A 14,276-nucleotide genomic window follows, 5' to 3' on the forward strand; every position below is an offset into this window, starting at 1 on the left:
CCCATGGCTGGTGGCTTTTCCCTGGCACCAGGTTCCAGATGATACAGCTGTGACCCACTCTGCTAGGATGCCATGGCTCAGTCCTAATTTACTTACATGGAATTACTAAGCAATGTGGGCACAGCCCCCCTATGCATGTTAGTGAATGACAATTTGAAATCAGTTTCTCCATGGATGCATTTATTCCCCAGTTCTTTCCCCAAACTTCATCCTGTGGCTTCATTTGCAGGCTGCAGCTTGTTTTATTGTAAGGAAACAAGAACAAGACAAAGATTTGTCTTGTTTCAAAGACAAAGAAGCCCGGCATCTTCCCTACGACCTTTCAAAACAAATCTGTAGTCAGGATGGGAAAAGCTCCCTATTAGCACAAGGCTTAGGCAGAATACTGCTGCCTGAAAGACTGGAGTTCCAGAAATAGAAGCAATGGAAAAACGAGCTGAGCAGCCTGTCTGGCCATAAGTCTGTCTGTGCATAAGTCTGTCTGTGCATAAGTCTGTCTGCCTGTCTGTGCACCCACAGCAGCCCCACAGCTATCTGCCAAGCAACCTCCTCATACAAGGGCCGCTCTGAAAGTAATGCTTTCTATTTTATGATGCTGGCCCATGATGTCACAGGCAGATGTTGATAGTACGGCAGCAAAAGCACAGTGAGGCGGTGAGTGGTGCATTTCAGCAGTGGTAACAGCAGTGTGAAAGACAAGCCATGTTCCAGCCAGCCATGAACAGCCATCCCAACACAAAACAAAGACCATCTTGATCAGATCATCGACGTGAATTTGATAAGGGTGGTGACTATGCTGAAAAGGAGTGTTTTGTAGCTGAGAATTTACTCTATCAAACAGTGCTATTGTATTCTTTGCAGCTGTTGCAGTTCCCATGGAAATAAACAGAAACCTGTGTATTATGTATACTAAGATATTACGCATACATGTAGATGCAGCTTGAGTATACAAGCCTCTATAAAGAAAACTAACTCTATCCCAGCTAAAATCCTGGCAAACTTATACTCACAAGCATACAAAAGGTAGCACATCACTCTTGTAATTGGAGAAAAATAAAGCAATATTTTCAGACATTATTAATAAAAAATAAACATACACAATAGGCTCACGGAAATACTTTTTGAAAGTATTTGTAGAATTAAACTTCAAAGAAACGTCCTTTGACAACATATTTCCTGAAATTTCCTTTTGACTTTGCAACAAGGACAACTGCCCCAAGGCTTTGCTAATCAATTTCTTGTGCTGCTGAAAACAGCCTAATTTGAATTTTGGGCAAGAACACATTTTGAAATACAGAAAGTGTGAAAAGCTTGATCATGATTATATAGCCATAGTCTGCATGTCAAAAGAGAAGAGAGACGAGTAAATAACTTAGCAGTTATCGCAGCTTTAATAAATATGAAGAATCACCCAATACGGCTTACTAACCCTCTATTAGTACACTTCTTCATAAGCTTGGATCTTAAAGGGGAAAAAAAAAAGGAGAGATTTTTTCGTTTAGATTTGTTTCAGAAAACTGTTTCAGGAATTCTTGCTATCATAAACTCACATATAAACCCTTGAGCAATTTTTCTGTGTTTTTGCACGTAATACACATCCAGTCACACCCCAAAATTTGCTTCCCAAAGTTCCCCTTCCCAACTCGGGCTTTCCTTTCCCAAGGAAAGGTTTATGAGTCATTCCTGAAGTTTACAACACAGTTTCATTTGACCTTTTCCTAGCATCGGGTATGGTTCTCCCAACTATTACACTACTGCGAGTCAGGAATAACCCCAACGATGACAGCAGAGAAATCAGATGAGCAACAGGGTGACAAACTTTACTACCCCAAGGACCCACAAATTTCCTTTGGTTAGCAGCCCAAACCAGATTTATGGCATGGAAAAGGACTCGCAGTTGCTAGTGAATGAATTATTTTCGTTGTGACGAATTGGTGCACTCTTAAATTATGGAAACAGAATGTATGGGGCTTGCAGTTTATCCAAGTGATACAGCATAGCCATCATTCAAATTTTTTCCAGATCTTACACCAGCAGAATTTTAAAGGAAAAGAAATATTATTCAATGCCTTAGAACTGCTTCCCTTGCGCCTGGTGCTTCAGTTATTTAAAAATGACTCATTATACTTTTCTCTTTTGAAGTTTGGTAGAAAAGAATTACCCTCATCTGAAACTCAGAAGTAACGCAATGGTGATTTCTTACAAATGATTTATACCAAAGCCTCCGAAGAAAAGAATTTATAAGCGAAGTGATAGCTCAGCCCTAACTGCAGCCCTGGGAACGGTGACACCATAATTAATGTATTATTTCAGTTGTGGGAGACACTGACAGTTGCTTTTTGTTCTTGGGAAGAAATTTATAGTGTGACTGAAAAAAAAAATTACACAGAAGAGGAACAGAAATCCTTGTAGCAAAGACATGTCCTTACAACTCTCCTCCCAAAGCCTATAAAACTCTGCCAGTGACAGTGATTCCTCTGTGCTGTAATTTATACCTTTCTCATCTACTAGATGGCAGTGTGACATGCTTTCAGGATATCCAAGTGAGAGGTCTCCTTTCCTTGTTTCATTGGAAGCAATTAATTGAAAATACCATCTTAATAGCATAGACTTGGAAAAAAAAATAATAATCAGGAAAAGAAAAAGAAATAACTGAAAAGAATAGAGGCTACCAGTGGCTTTGTGTTCTGAAATGACATCTTTTTACTTACTGGTTCAACATCAAAAGCAAAAAGTGCATATTCCCGGTCAGGTGAAACTTCATATCGAACGGCCTTTAAGGAGACCTAGAAAATAAACCAGACATTGAAATTGTTTTTTTTTTTTTAATTTTCAATTTTCAAGCAGTTTTTATACAGATGAAGGTTACTGCCAGACTAAGTATCCTGAAAAATAACCTTTCATCTCTCTTAAATAAATAAACAAATATAATTATGCAGGAAAATGTATGTTTCCATAAATGATAACCACACTGTGACGCAGACCAGGCAGCCACCTCAGGAAAGTTTTCCTTCCAAATCCATTGCACAGAGGCTGGTGGACAGCAGGTAGAGGAAAAAAGGTGGTAAACAACTTAATTTCCTCATTCCCTGCAGTCACTGGTGCTGGACGTTGCAAGCAGTAAATGCCTGTCAGAATGAATTAATAGTAAGAAGACACCACTGCCTATCCCAGTTAAGACAGCACTGAGGAATCCCAATGCCATTTTCCCCAGTGAAGAAAGTTTTTGGTATGATGTGGTGATTCAGCTTTCCTTGTGCACTCTGATATGAACTCTGTAAAAAGCTGCACTGCGAGTCTTGCTAATGAGAATAGATGCCAGAATATCTCAGACTTGTCAGGAATTCTCCCTGCTGCACTTCAGATTTGTGTAGTGTAGACATCCCTTCTCCTTTCCAGTGTGCTTCACAACATACAGTGTGCCAATACGCATGGCACCAAAGAAAGGTGCTGCCAATACACCCCTCATCCATTGTCCCTTAAAGCTCTTAAATCCTATCCCCTCACCTAATAAACTGGTTTCAAGTCACTGAGATATCCTCTGGTAGCAGAATGGAAGGGGGAAGTTGGACTTTAGCATCAGCAGAGTGGAGGAGGCATGAGGTGGGACAGTACCAAAGGCAGAGGGGACTGATGGGCCACTGTGGTTCAGAGTGGAGGCACATTTTGTTTGTTGATATATTACTGACAGAGAGAAAGGAACACATTTCAAGGCAGTAGAAATTACTCTGACCCAAGGCTGGCAAGTAAGAAGGCAAATATAATGTGACAGAAAGAGGTATTACGGCAGCTCTTATACTAGAACTTCTGGGATGAACGTGGAGGTGATGTCCTGCATATTTGTTTATCTAGAGGATGGAGCAGCAAGGGTAGAGCAGGCAGCGGGGAAGCTACGGTGCTGAAGAGTAGGGTTATCTTGTAACACCACTTTTCTTGTGAATGGTAAGAATTAAAAATGAGAGGAATAAAAGATGGAATTAGCCTGACTTCAGCAGACCTTCCTATTAATGGAAGACAGCCCACTCCTTTACACACAGCATGGTGAAAACACGCTTCATGGAGAAAATGCAATATGTAACAGATATAAGAATCACCATTACATCAAACTGGAGAAGGTCAGAGATCAACAGATCCTGCTTCTAGCCAGCACATTGCACTGATTTGTCGTATCTAGGGTGGGTATATTTTATCACATTCATCTGTGCTGGCCCTACTGGCCCTGGGTTATTGACACTTCAAGTCATGGTCTGCTAGGCTGACAAAAAAAAAATGGAAGAAAAAAAGAACAGAACAGCAGAAAAAAGGGGTTATATTCTGTTTGCTTGCTTTGCTTGCATGGTGTAGCAAAGGTTGCAAGTTAAATGGCAGCATGTGAAGTTTGACGCTGAGTGCTGCAGTAATAATTCGGTGATGAATTCCTTGTCTCATTAAAAGAAAACAAGACTGTACTTTAGCCTATACTCTAAGTCTACTCTAAATGAGTCACACACTCAGGTTTACTGCAAAATAAAGTCAACCCGGAATCCAGTTTTAAAATTCTCTTGTTGATTTACTTCTGTGTTTTGAAACCAATTCAAATCTGCAGTTTCCAAGACTGTTTTCTGGAGACCTTGGCTCATTAATAGTCTGTTGACTATTTTCTATTTCTGGACTTCTGTAATGATATTACATCGAAACCAAACCAAACAATGAATAAACCCTTAAGCTGACTAAAATCTGAGGGAAGTGAAGCAATTTTACCAGGACAACAATGATTTATATCTCACGACTGTAAAGAACATAAGAATATTTATTATTTCCATTCATTTTCATAGCAGCCTACTAACTTCTCCCCCCAATAATTTCTTGGGGTCTCCCTCATATGCAACCCATTTCCACTCATCACCACTATTCATTAAGTTGGCTGAAATGACATTACAACCATTTTGCAAGAAAAATCAGTAAATCCACAAATTAAAAACATAAGCATTTACATGAAGTAACATGGAGAATGCTACCAACAGACGGTACGTAGTACCAACTGGTTTTTACTGTTCAGCATGCAAAGACTAGAATTATGTACCTTCCAATTATATGTGATGTGCAAGACTAACTTCAAACACCTATATGATACTTCCTTTTGTATGAAAGAAACTGGGCTTGCAGTATAATAATGAAAGCAGGAGCTGAACTTCAAATTATCAGCTGCTGCTTATCTCACAGCATTACCAGCATATGGTTTCTCTTTGACAGCACAGGGTTGAAACCCAAGTCGTTCTCTGTTTTTCTGATCCAACTGCAAGAAAACTGAACTTATGCTCATTATAGAAAATACTTACAATTTTTTTGTTCTCTATTAATACCGTTGAATTGTTAGTTTCAACATTCCTCAGGATCACTGAGCCATTCCGGTTTCTATAAATGAATTCATTATCTGCAAGGAGAAAAAGAAAATATCATTAAGGAAGTTTGAAATTTGTCTGTTTATGTAAAACCCAACAACGCTCTTGATTCAAAAGGACTTCTGGGAGCCTTCCTGTGAAGAGCACAGCTTTTCTAATTCAGCCATTGCTTTAACATTAAGGTGGCTTCCAGGGTACCCATCAAACTGTTTGTCGTAAAGTCATATTGTTAGTGTGGAAAAACAAAGTCATAAAATATTCTTGCACTGAAAGGTTTCCAAGATCCTTAATATCCATGGGAGTTCATTAGGTCAGATGCCTAGAAAGTCCCTGACAGCTAAAGGGAACACACTTTTTGACTCAGCATATTTTTGAAGCTAGTACTGTACAGATCTTCTGACTCTTCTGCTTGTCCTAATACCAGAAGGAGATGCATGGACAGAAATGGCTATTTTCACATGCAACACGACAAATCACCTTGCTCTCGTTGCACTTTGGGACAACCCCAGCACTCGGTATGTCTGAACAAGAACGAGAATCCTGCAGCAGGAGCAGCTCAGGCAGTCTCCAGCTCTCAGAGCTCAAAACCTACTACAGTAAGGCTGGGGTAGGCGTATGAAAAAGACTCCAAATGAAGGCTGGGTGGCAGGTCGAAGGTTCAGGATGAAAAAACATTACAACAATAGAGGGCTGTGATCTTGTCAGATGTCATAAACTAAAGTTCAGGTCTGACAAGTGCTTGCATGCACTGCCCCACAGATAAAACTGAAGTCTCAAGCATGTTGCCATGAAAGGATTCAGCAGCTCTTCTTGACACAGGAGTAGGGTTACTGCTTTTTTAGCAACCTAGCTAAACCAACATGGAGAACAGATGGGTCCTACCCAACTTCTGCCTCTGGCTTCAGTTAGGGGGGCCATTCCTCAGTGCACACCCTCACTGGGACTGCATCGGGGTAATGTCATGGTGCATCCCACAAGTGTTAGGGACAGACAGTGATTAAATATAACCCATGGGCTGTCCAGGGATGAGTCAAAGGTAGCATGCTCCTTCCTTATCTATGCATTAGACTTTTACTTTCAAACTTGCCATGACCACAGTCATAACCCATCTCCGTAAACTACTTTGCATGTGCAGATGTAAACTTTCTGTACTGTACTTCTTCATAACAAAACAGACACCTCCTACACATCACCACCACCACAACAAAAGGGAAAAAGCCTATTTTGAGAATAAGGAGAAGCAAATTCTTTGGGGCCAAGCTGCAATATAGATAACAACCTGTTAGAGACTTTGAATGACGGTAGTAGACCTTCAGAGACATAGGCAAAGCTCTCAAAGCATCTCTTTCTTTTAATTATGGCACAAATTTTGTAAACACCTTTAGTCCTGAATGAAAACAGTAGAGTTAGGTTAAGACTTGCATTTGAGACCAGAGTAATGAAGAAATATCCTGCTTGGATATGACAGCATTAAAATGTTGTCCTTACTTATGTGGTATTGTCCAAGGATATGGTGTTTTCATTAGCTTTCCTGATCCTACTCAGGACTTTGAAATATTGCTTCATATGATTTACAACTAAACTAAGATTTTTCAACCAGTAAATGTACTGACTGAAGAACTAGGATGGCACGTCCAAGAAGTCAAAAGCATGGAGAACATAAGCAGGGAATACTAATTCCCTGCCTCTTCCAAAATCAATATTAGGGGGCATTAAATGATGCCACCCAGTGGCAGGTTCAACACCTGGAAAGACTACAGGCCTTGAGGGGAGACACTTTTTGGGAAGTCTTTGAATGAGAAATCTCTGGTGAGCAGAAGTACATTATAAACTATCACCATGAGAAATATACTCTTAAAAACCTTTGCTAAGCACCTGCTTGTGTCCCCAGCCAGACACCAGCACAGAGGATGTCTGGGGTCTGATCCAACACTGCTTATTTACAACTTCAGCTTCCAGCTTCTGTGCCAGGTCTTGAAGAAAAACTTCTGTGCCAACAAGTTTTGCGGTATTACAGTAAAATATATTAACGCACTCTGCACACATTTCCCATTTATATATATTCTTAAGCCATTAAGGCTGAAGCATCGTTTGTTAAGAGCGGAAAGCTGGTCCAAATTTGTGTTCTCAGGTATCCTTAAAAATGGAATAACTAAGCTCATTATCAAGCATTCTGAGAAAGATTACCACTTTAATTATCATCTTATGTCAGCAACAGCGTTTGTTTTCCAATCACATTCTAAATTCGAGGTAGAAAAAAAGCTCATTTTAAATACAGCCAGTAAAGCATCTGGGTATTTGTAACACCATCAGAGTATCTCTTAATTATGGGAAAACCTGGCCATGACTGTTTGCCCTCAGCTCTAAGTTTAAGAGAAAAGAGAAGCATCTTATTAAGCCAATGAATAAGTGGCCTGATAATACCTGGTGATTTTTTTCCTGAGTATCACTTGACCTGATGGAAATCATATTACTGCTCCCACTTATGTTGCTACACTTCCTCCCTAAGCTTATGCTTGGAGATACTGCAAGAAGTAATACTTGCACTAAGTATGAAACTTCAACATCATTACACGGAAGTTACTGTATAGTTGGAATCAGGCAGTGAAAGGCCTTTCTGTTATTTCTTAAAGTGCATTGATCTTAAAAGCAGACACTAAATCTGCTGCAAATACTTCTGATACGAGTAAAGAAGAACAAATGAAGCAGCGCTCTTCATCCCTTCCCAGGGTTTTACTATCCAGAAAAGCAGAAAGGCTCTAGGAGCCTGCACACTGGTGCTGCTACACTTCCAGACCTGGAAGTGCCAGCTGCGATAAAGGAGAAAGATCACAAGACCATCATGGATGGCCCTCAAGTTGTCAGCTCAACAAGCCAAGGCAACCCTAACACCCACCTAAACATTGGAACATCATCAAGAGAGCAAGAAAGTATTAACCATTTCCCATAACATAAAAAGAATATCAAAATTCATGGACAAAAAATTCACTAACTGATAAGCTGGCAGATATTGAAGGAAGTGGGCAGGATAATTATTTATCACTTGTAAATCAGTGCTTCTATTAACATAAAATCACAGAATATGTGAATGACAGAATCTATGGATGATTAAAAGCTCAAGTCCAACATAGCATCAGCTAGTGCCATGTTTAGAAACCCAATGCTGGACTGTAGGATTACTTAGCTGATCTAAGAGGTCTCCTATTCACATGGTCCAAGCTGGGTACCAGACAGACAACACATCACCAGAAGGTCAGCGACAATCTTACCTCCAAAAGAATGAGTTTGATTTCTAGCAGATGCAAGGAAGTTGAAAGAATTACATCTAGCTACAGATTTGCATTGCTCAAGTACATATGGCTGTACAGCTTCTGCAATGAGACTCTGTAAACACACGTTATTAGAGGAGAGAGACTGGTTTGTAAGGTAAAAGAATGGCAGACATGCTCCTGAGGATAACATTCATGATGTATCAGAGAACACGGAAAGCACTGATAAAAGATAAAGGGGGATAAGTATTTAATTCCAGCTCTGGTAAAATACCTAAAGAAACTGTAATTTACTATCAGTTTACTGGAGAAGGAAAAAAAGGAAAAAAAAAATGAACAAAAATCACATGCAATGATTTAGAAGGATCAGTCAGTGAAAGGTAGAAGGCAATATCAGGGTTGTTAGGAGAGCTCCAGTCATTCAGAACAACAGATTTAGAGGAAAAGGCAACTTCTCAATTGTTCTCGAGTACTGTAGGTTCAGATATGAAAGATAACTGAGCGTGTCTCAGGCTGATGAAAGCCAGCATTGGGGAATTATTGTCCTCAGCCTCTAAGATGAAGGGATATTGGTGAACAAGGGAAACCTAAATCTTACAATTACTCTGAGTCATTTCAGACAGATTAGCCTCTAGATAGCAGTGTGACCAGTAGGGCTGGCAAACAAATTACACCAGGTCCAGAGGGCAGAGTTGAGGCAGCATTGCATTGGCCATCCACATGGCTGTCACCATCATGGGACTGCCCAGAATGGACCAGGTGCTTTAAGTCATTTCTCACCTCTGCTGCTGTAGCAAGAGACTTTGCAATCCTTTTTAGTGGGGCTGGAAAACCTGAAAGAATCCTCAGAACTTTGCAAGTGGAAATACTGCATCCTTGTTCCACCTGACAAGGCCAGCTGCTGCAGCTGGAAATGAGAGAAGAGCCCACTGTTTTTACCCTGTTTCTTCTCAAAACAAAAAGGCTGTTGTGGGGTTTTTAATAACTCAGGGCAGGGCTTTTCCATGCAGAGACATTGCTCAGCAGTGACTATTTGCTTCCAGGCGGGGACTGATGGGGCACAACTACCCAGCAGCGAGCAGATAGCATGAGGTAACAGGAAGGAAGCACACAATAGGACTGAGGGTGGCTGCCAGAAGGTCACCATGGGAACAGCATCACAACAAAAACAGGCACCCAGAAGCAGGCAAGGCAGCGGTGGGTGTTTGCTGCTGGGACTGCCACATTCCCACCCACAAACTCACCCACATGGGGATGAAGCAGCCCGTAAGTGCCAGGCAAAGCAAAAGGTTTCTATGTGGAGCATAGACGTCCAAACACTCCATGTGAGTATCTGGTATGAAAGGTTAACTGTAGGAGGCTTAGGGTCTCCTGGAAAAACAGTGTTTTCTATGTGACAAGTGAGAGGAAATAGGGCAAGTGAAGGTGAACAGGTTGCTGAGCATTACACCGAGGCCCTAAAAACCTTTAATCCTGCCAGATGTAGCCCACTGTGTTCAGAGATTGATGTTCAGAGTGGTACGTTCCTTTCAAATAAACAGGCAACAAATGTTAGGGCCAGGCATGCTTCTTAATTGCTATAAAATCAAACTGCAGAGACTACAATGCAAAATAAAAGCAGTCAACCCCCCAGAAAAGACAACTTGGGTGTCCAGACAAACACAGTCCCAAATATGGGTAGAAAAGAAGAATGTTATGATGACTTATTTAATACTACGACCTGTTGCTCTTTCAAGATACAATGTAGTGCCTATATTTGTTATTTATTGTAGTACTCATAACTGGATCAAAATCCACTCCCCCAAGCACAAAGCAAGCCCATTTCTGTACTGAGCTGCTTCTTGAAGAGAATGAGAGTGCTACGGCACTTGCAACATAGCCCAGCCCTCTGCAACCAGCCTGCTTTATGTCTTCCATCCGCCTGCCCTCCACCAGCAGCTCCTTTCTGTTCAGCCTTGCTGAACCTCAGTGCAGAAATAAGTTACAATCTGTTGTATGTTATGATGCTGATGCAAGGGTGCAACAGGGGATGGAGAACAGCTTGCCTCTAACAACATCACTGCAGCCTTTAATTCCAGGAGACAACTGAAACCCCATTTTTATCTTCCTGGTATTATGGATCATTATTCTTTTACTGTTTCCAGCATTTTTATTCATTTATTTATTTTTTAACGTGAAAAATAGAAACAGAAACTTGAAATAGGTGATTTACCATAATTTAGTTACATGCTGCGTAACACACTGCACTGGTACATTAAGTAAGTACAACATGAAAGAATGTGTTTTATTATACAAGAAATGGTTTTAATTGCTCATCACTTCAATACAGCTGTAGTTGGTGCACCAACAAAGTGCTTTGGCAGTAATGCCAATAAAACAAAACACAATTATAGCTCAGATAAATTCCCAAATCAAGGTGCATCTCTAGCAGGCTTGTAAATCACTTGTCAAAAGCTCAAAGAAGGCTGAGCCCTGGGAAAACTTAAGACTATAAAGATCCATAACACCGATCTGTTACTCTCTTTTTCATTCTACCTGTCTAATCCCAAATATTTCACCATTTTCAACTCAAAGAAATCTTATTCACTATCACTGAGAGAGGGCTGAGGAACCAAACCGTAGGCCCAGTTTGTGCTCAACTTTGAAACTCCAGTCCCAAATGTTGTGAAACTGAACTTCACTTCAAAGGGCCCCAGTCTGCCAACTCTGTAGGCGCAGATCACGGCTCAGTGGCAAAGAAATGAAAAGCTGAAGTCCATATGAGAAACAGAATGCATTTCAACTTCAAAAAGCGTCTCTTCCCAGCTTCCATAATGCATGCATGGAAAAAGGAGAGAATGACTGCTAATAAGAAAAAAAAAAGAATGAGAAATCATCTAGAGGAAATGCGTTTTGACTCCAGCAAGAGCAAATTATCCCCGTCTCTCAAAAATAAATAAAAATCAAATAAATGCTATAAAATCCTACCAAAAATGGCAAAAAAATGCAGCTTGTTGCTGCCTGACCTCAGAGCAGGGACCCTGCAGCACCCTGAGCTGGCTTTATCCTATTGCAAGACAGAAAAGCCTTCCCGTGCTATCTTCTGTTTCAGTTCAGTTGTGCTCATACTGTGTGCTCTTCACACTGTAAAAGTTACAGGATAAATGAGGATGACCTCAGGTTTCCAAGTCCTGACAGCTGGAGATGCCAGATTACACCCATTCCTTCAGTCTCCTGCCAGAAACTTCCCACTTTCAAAGAATCATAGAATCGTTAAGGTTGGAAAAGACCACTAAGATCATCTAGCTCAACCATCTACCCATCACCACAACCATGTTCACTAAACCAGGTATCCCAGTGCCATAAACCAGCACAGATCAAAGACAATTTAACTCCAAACAACCAATTTCCAAGAAAACAGTCACAGAACGCTTTTACCTGCACCCCACATCGGTTTCATAATCTCACTATGCATCTAAGCAGCAAAATACAGTGCAGACAATGGGTAGCACACAACAGAACATCCCAGCTTGTGCAGTGTCCCGAATGGGTGATACACAAGCACAGAGTTTAACTGGAGAATAAGACATCAAGAGCAACTGCCACTGTGGCTGCCAGCTGATGTGACAGCTGTCATCACCTCCATGCTGACACCTTTGTTCCAAGCAACCTTTAGAGCTGCAGCAGCATCACGTGGCAATCCCTCTCTTCTTGGCCAACAGCAATGACTCTTCGCTGCCTCGTTTAGGTTGCCTTCACAGATGGGAGCATATAACCCTGCGTGTTACACATGAATGGAATAAGCCATTTGACATTAAGATAAAGGAAGAATCCATGAATAAATTTTCATTAGAATGTGACCTCACAGCTTGCTTTCTTAATTTCTCCGTGCATTTCCTTGGATTCTTCTCTCTCCCCCAGCCCAATTACTTGTTAGAAGCCGTAACAGAAAGAACACATAGGGAGGTTGTTTTTTTTCTTCATGTTACTATTACTGTGCTCAGTGCCCTGAAATTTCAATACCAATTGAATGAGATCTTTGTGTATTAACAAGCACATTCACTATGCATACAGATCCCATTAACAACTCCTTATTTTGGACTCTCAAGTCTAAGAGCAGAAGGACTGTGGCAGACCTGTAGCCATCACTCTGACTCCAGACCTCTGAAAATCAAGGGAAGACTCTAAACCCAATGACCTGCCCAGCTTGGTTACCCTGTGCTGGTCACAAGAGGGCACTGCATTACAGAGCTGATGGAAATGCTTTCTGAAGATTCAAAGAGCTGTTAATGAACGTTTGGGTAGGATGTTGGCTGTGAATCTAGCAAGGAGCAGCACCTGAAGCAGAACAGACACCCAGGTCAATGGAACAGTTACAAGGAGTAGCAGCTTGCAAATAAACATCCAAATGAACTGGTTTGAAATGAATTGCCAATGAGGAAATTAAATTAGTATATGGCTTTCCATTGACATCTCAAACCCGTTTGCCCTCTGTGACTGGCCCAGCTCCCATATGTAGCCCAACATGAATCACAGAATTGACACATTGGATTTCCTGTTCCACATTCTCGTTCTTATTCCTGTTCTCACTAAGGAACAAGTGTGCATCGCTCCTACCCCACACTCTATCAGATAGAGTGCATTAGAGATGGACAGCATTCAAGAAACAATAAGGGTGATCCAGAATACTGATCTGAGGGCAAACAAGCAAAGCAAATGGAAGCAAACTTCTAAGTGAGGAAAAGGAGACAGTTCACGCAGCAGGTTCAAGGCCTGAGAAACCCCTTGATGAAGCATATAGGGATGGAGGAGGAACTGGAGGACACTTGGAAGTGAATTGAAAGAGAAATACACTTGGGCTTATTAAATAATAATAATTAAAAAGGATCTGATACTCCCCTGAGCTAAACAGCGCATAAATCTTGCTGCACTCTCACATCCCTGTGCATACACTTATTGCCACTGACAGAAACAGGATTTGGGGTTGGGCAAAGCTTTGGTCTCTTCCATTCTCAACTGAATTTTCACTGATGTGAGATTTGTATATCTAAATTTTAAAGCATAATTCTATTCCCCTGATCAACGATAATTATTTCACTCTATATTTCTCTTAATGAATTATATATATAAGCCTGGTCCTATTTCTTCTAAGTATAAAAAAAAGTACTGCTTCTTATACAGTCAACAGCTTAATACAGTCATGAGATCCAAACTCACTAGAGGTTTTCTTTCTTAGTAAATCTTTGCATGTTGAAATAGCAATTACAAATATCCGATACAAATTTAATCACCAGAAATACAGTATTTCCCATCTGTAATTTGTGAAATTACCGTTTCAGGGTATACATTTATTTCATGCTCATTAAAAGGGGGCAAGTGGAAGAACAGATACTACCCTAATTATCCTTGGTAAGTACTCCATGTTCAGCAGGTATCTAAGAGCAGTTGGGTGTGCTCATGAAAAGATCCCAAGTCAGGATAATGTACTTTACATGAAGTCAATACTTTCAACAAGGGATCAGACACAAAGACAAAGGGCAATACAAAAAAATGAAAAGCTGCCATGAGAAAGAGAAATAAAGGAACCATTTTGTCCCCTACAGAATACAGGGCTCTGAAGATGGACTCTGTGGGTAGATTCCAGATC

The 14,276-nt window shown here is 40.7% G+C and overlaps 1 protein-coding gene across 5 annotated transcripts in view; it reads right to left on the reverse strand.

The window, feature by feature from the left end:
• DPP6 (dipeptidyl peptidase like 6) overlaps positions 1-14,276 on the reverse strand; it is a 447,472-nt gene that overhangs the window by 117,180 nt on the left and 316,016 nt on the right. For all 5 annotated transcript variants that reach the window (XM_072328927.1, XM_072328926.1, XM_072328923.1 and 2 more), the window contains exons 4-5: positions 5,319-5,413; positions 2,712-2,786 (exon numbers count right to left, since the gene is read on the reverse strand). In XM_072328927.1, the coding sequence (XP_072185028.1) occupies positions 2,712-2,786; positions 5,319-5,413 (170 nt within the window). The remainder of the gene's footprint in view (positions 1-2,711; positions 2,787-5,318; positions 5,414-14,276) is intronic.

The sequence above is a fragment of the Excalfactoria chinensis genome, chromosome 2, assembly GCF_039878825.1.
Source record: "Excalfactoria chinensis isolate bCotChi1 chromosome 2, bCotChi1.hap2, whole genome shotgun sequence".
Taxonomy (NCBI): domain Eukaryota; kingdom Metazoa; phylum Chordata; class Aves; order Galliformes; family Phasianidae; genus Excalfactoria; species Excalfactoria chinensis.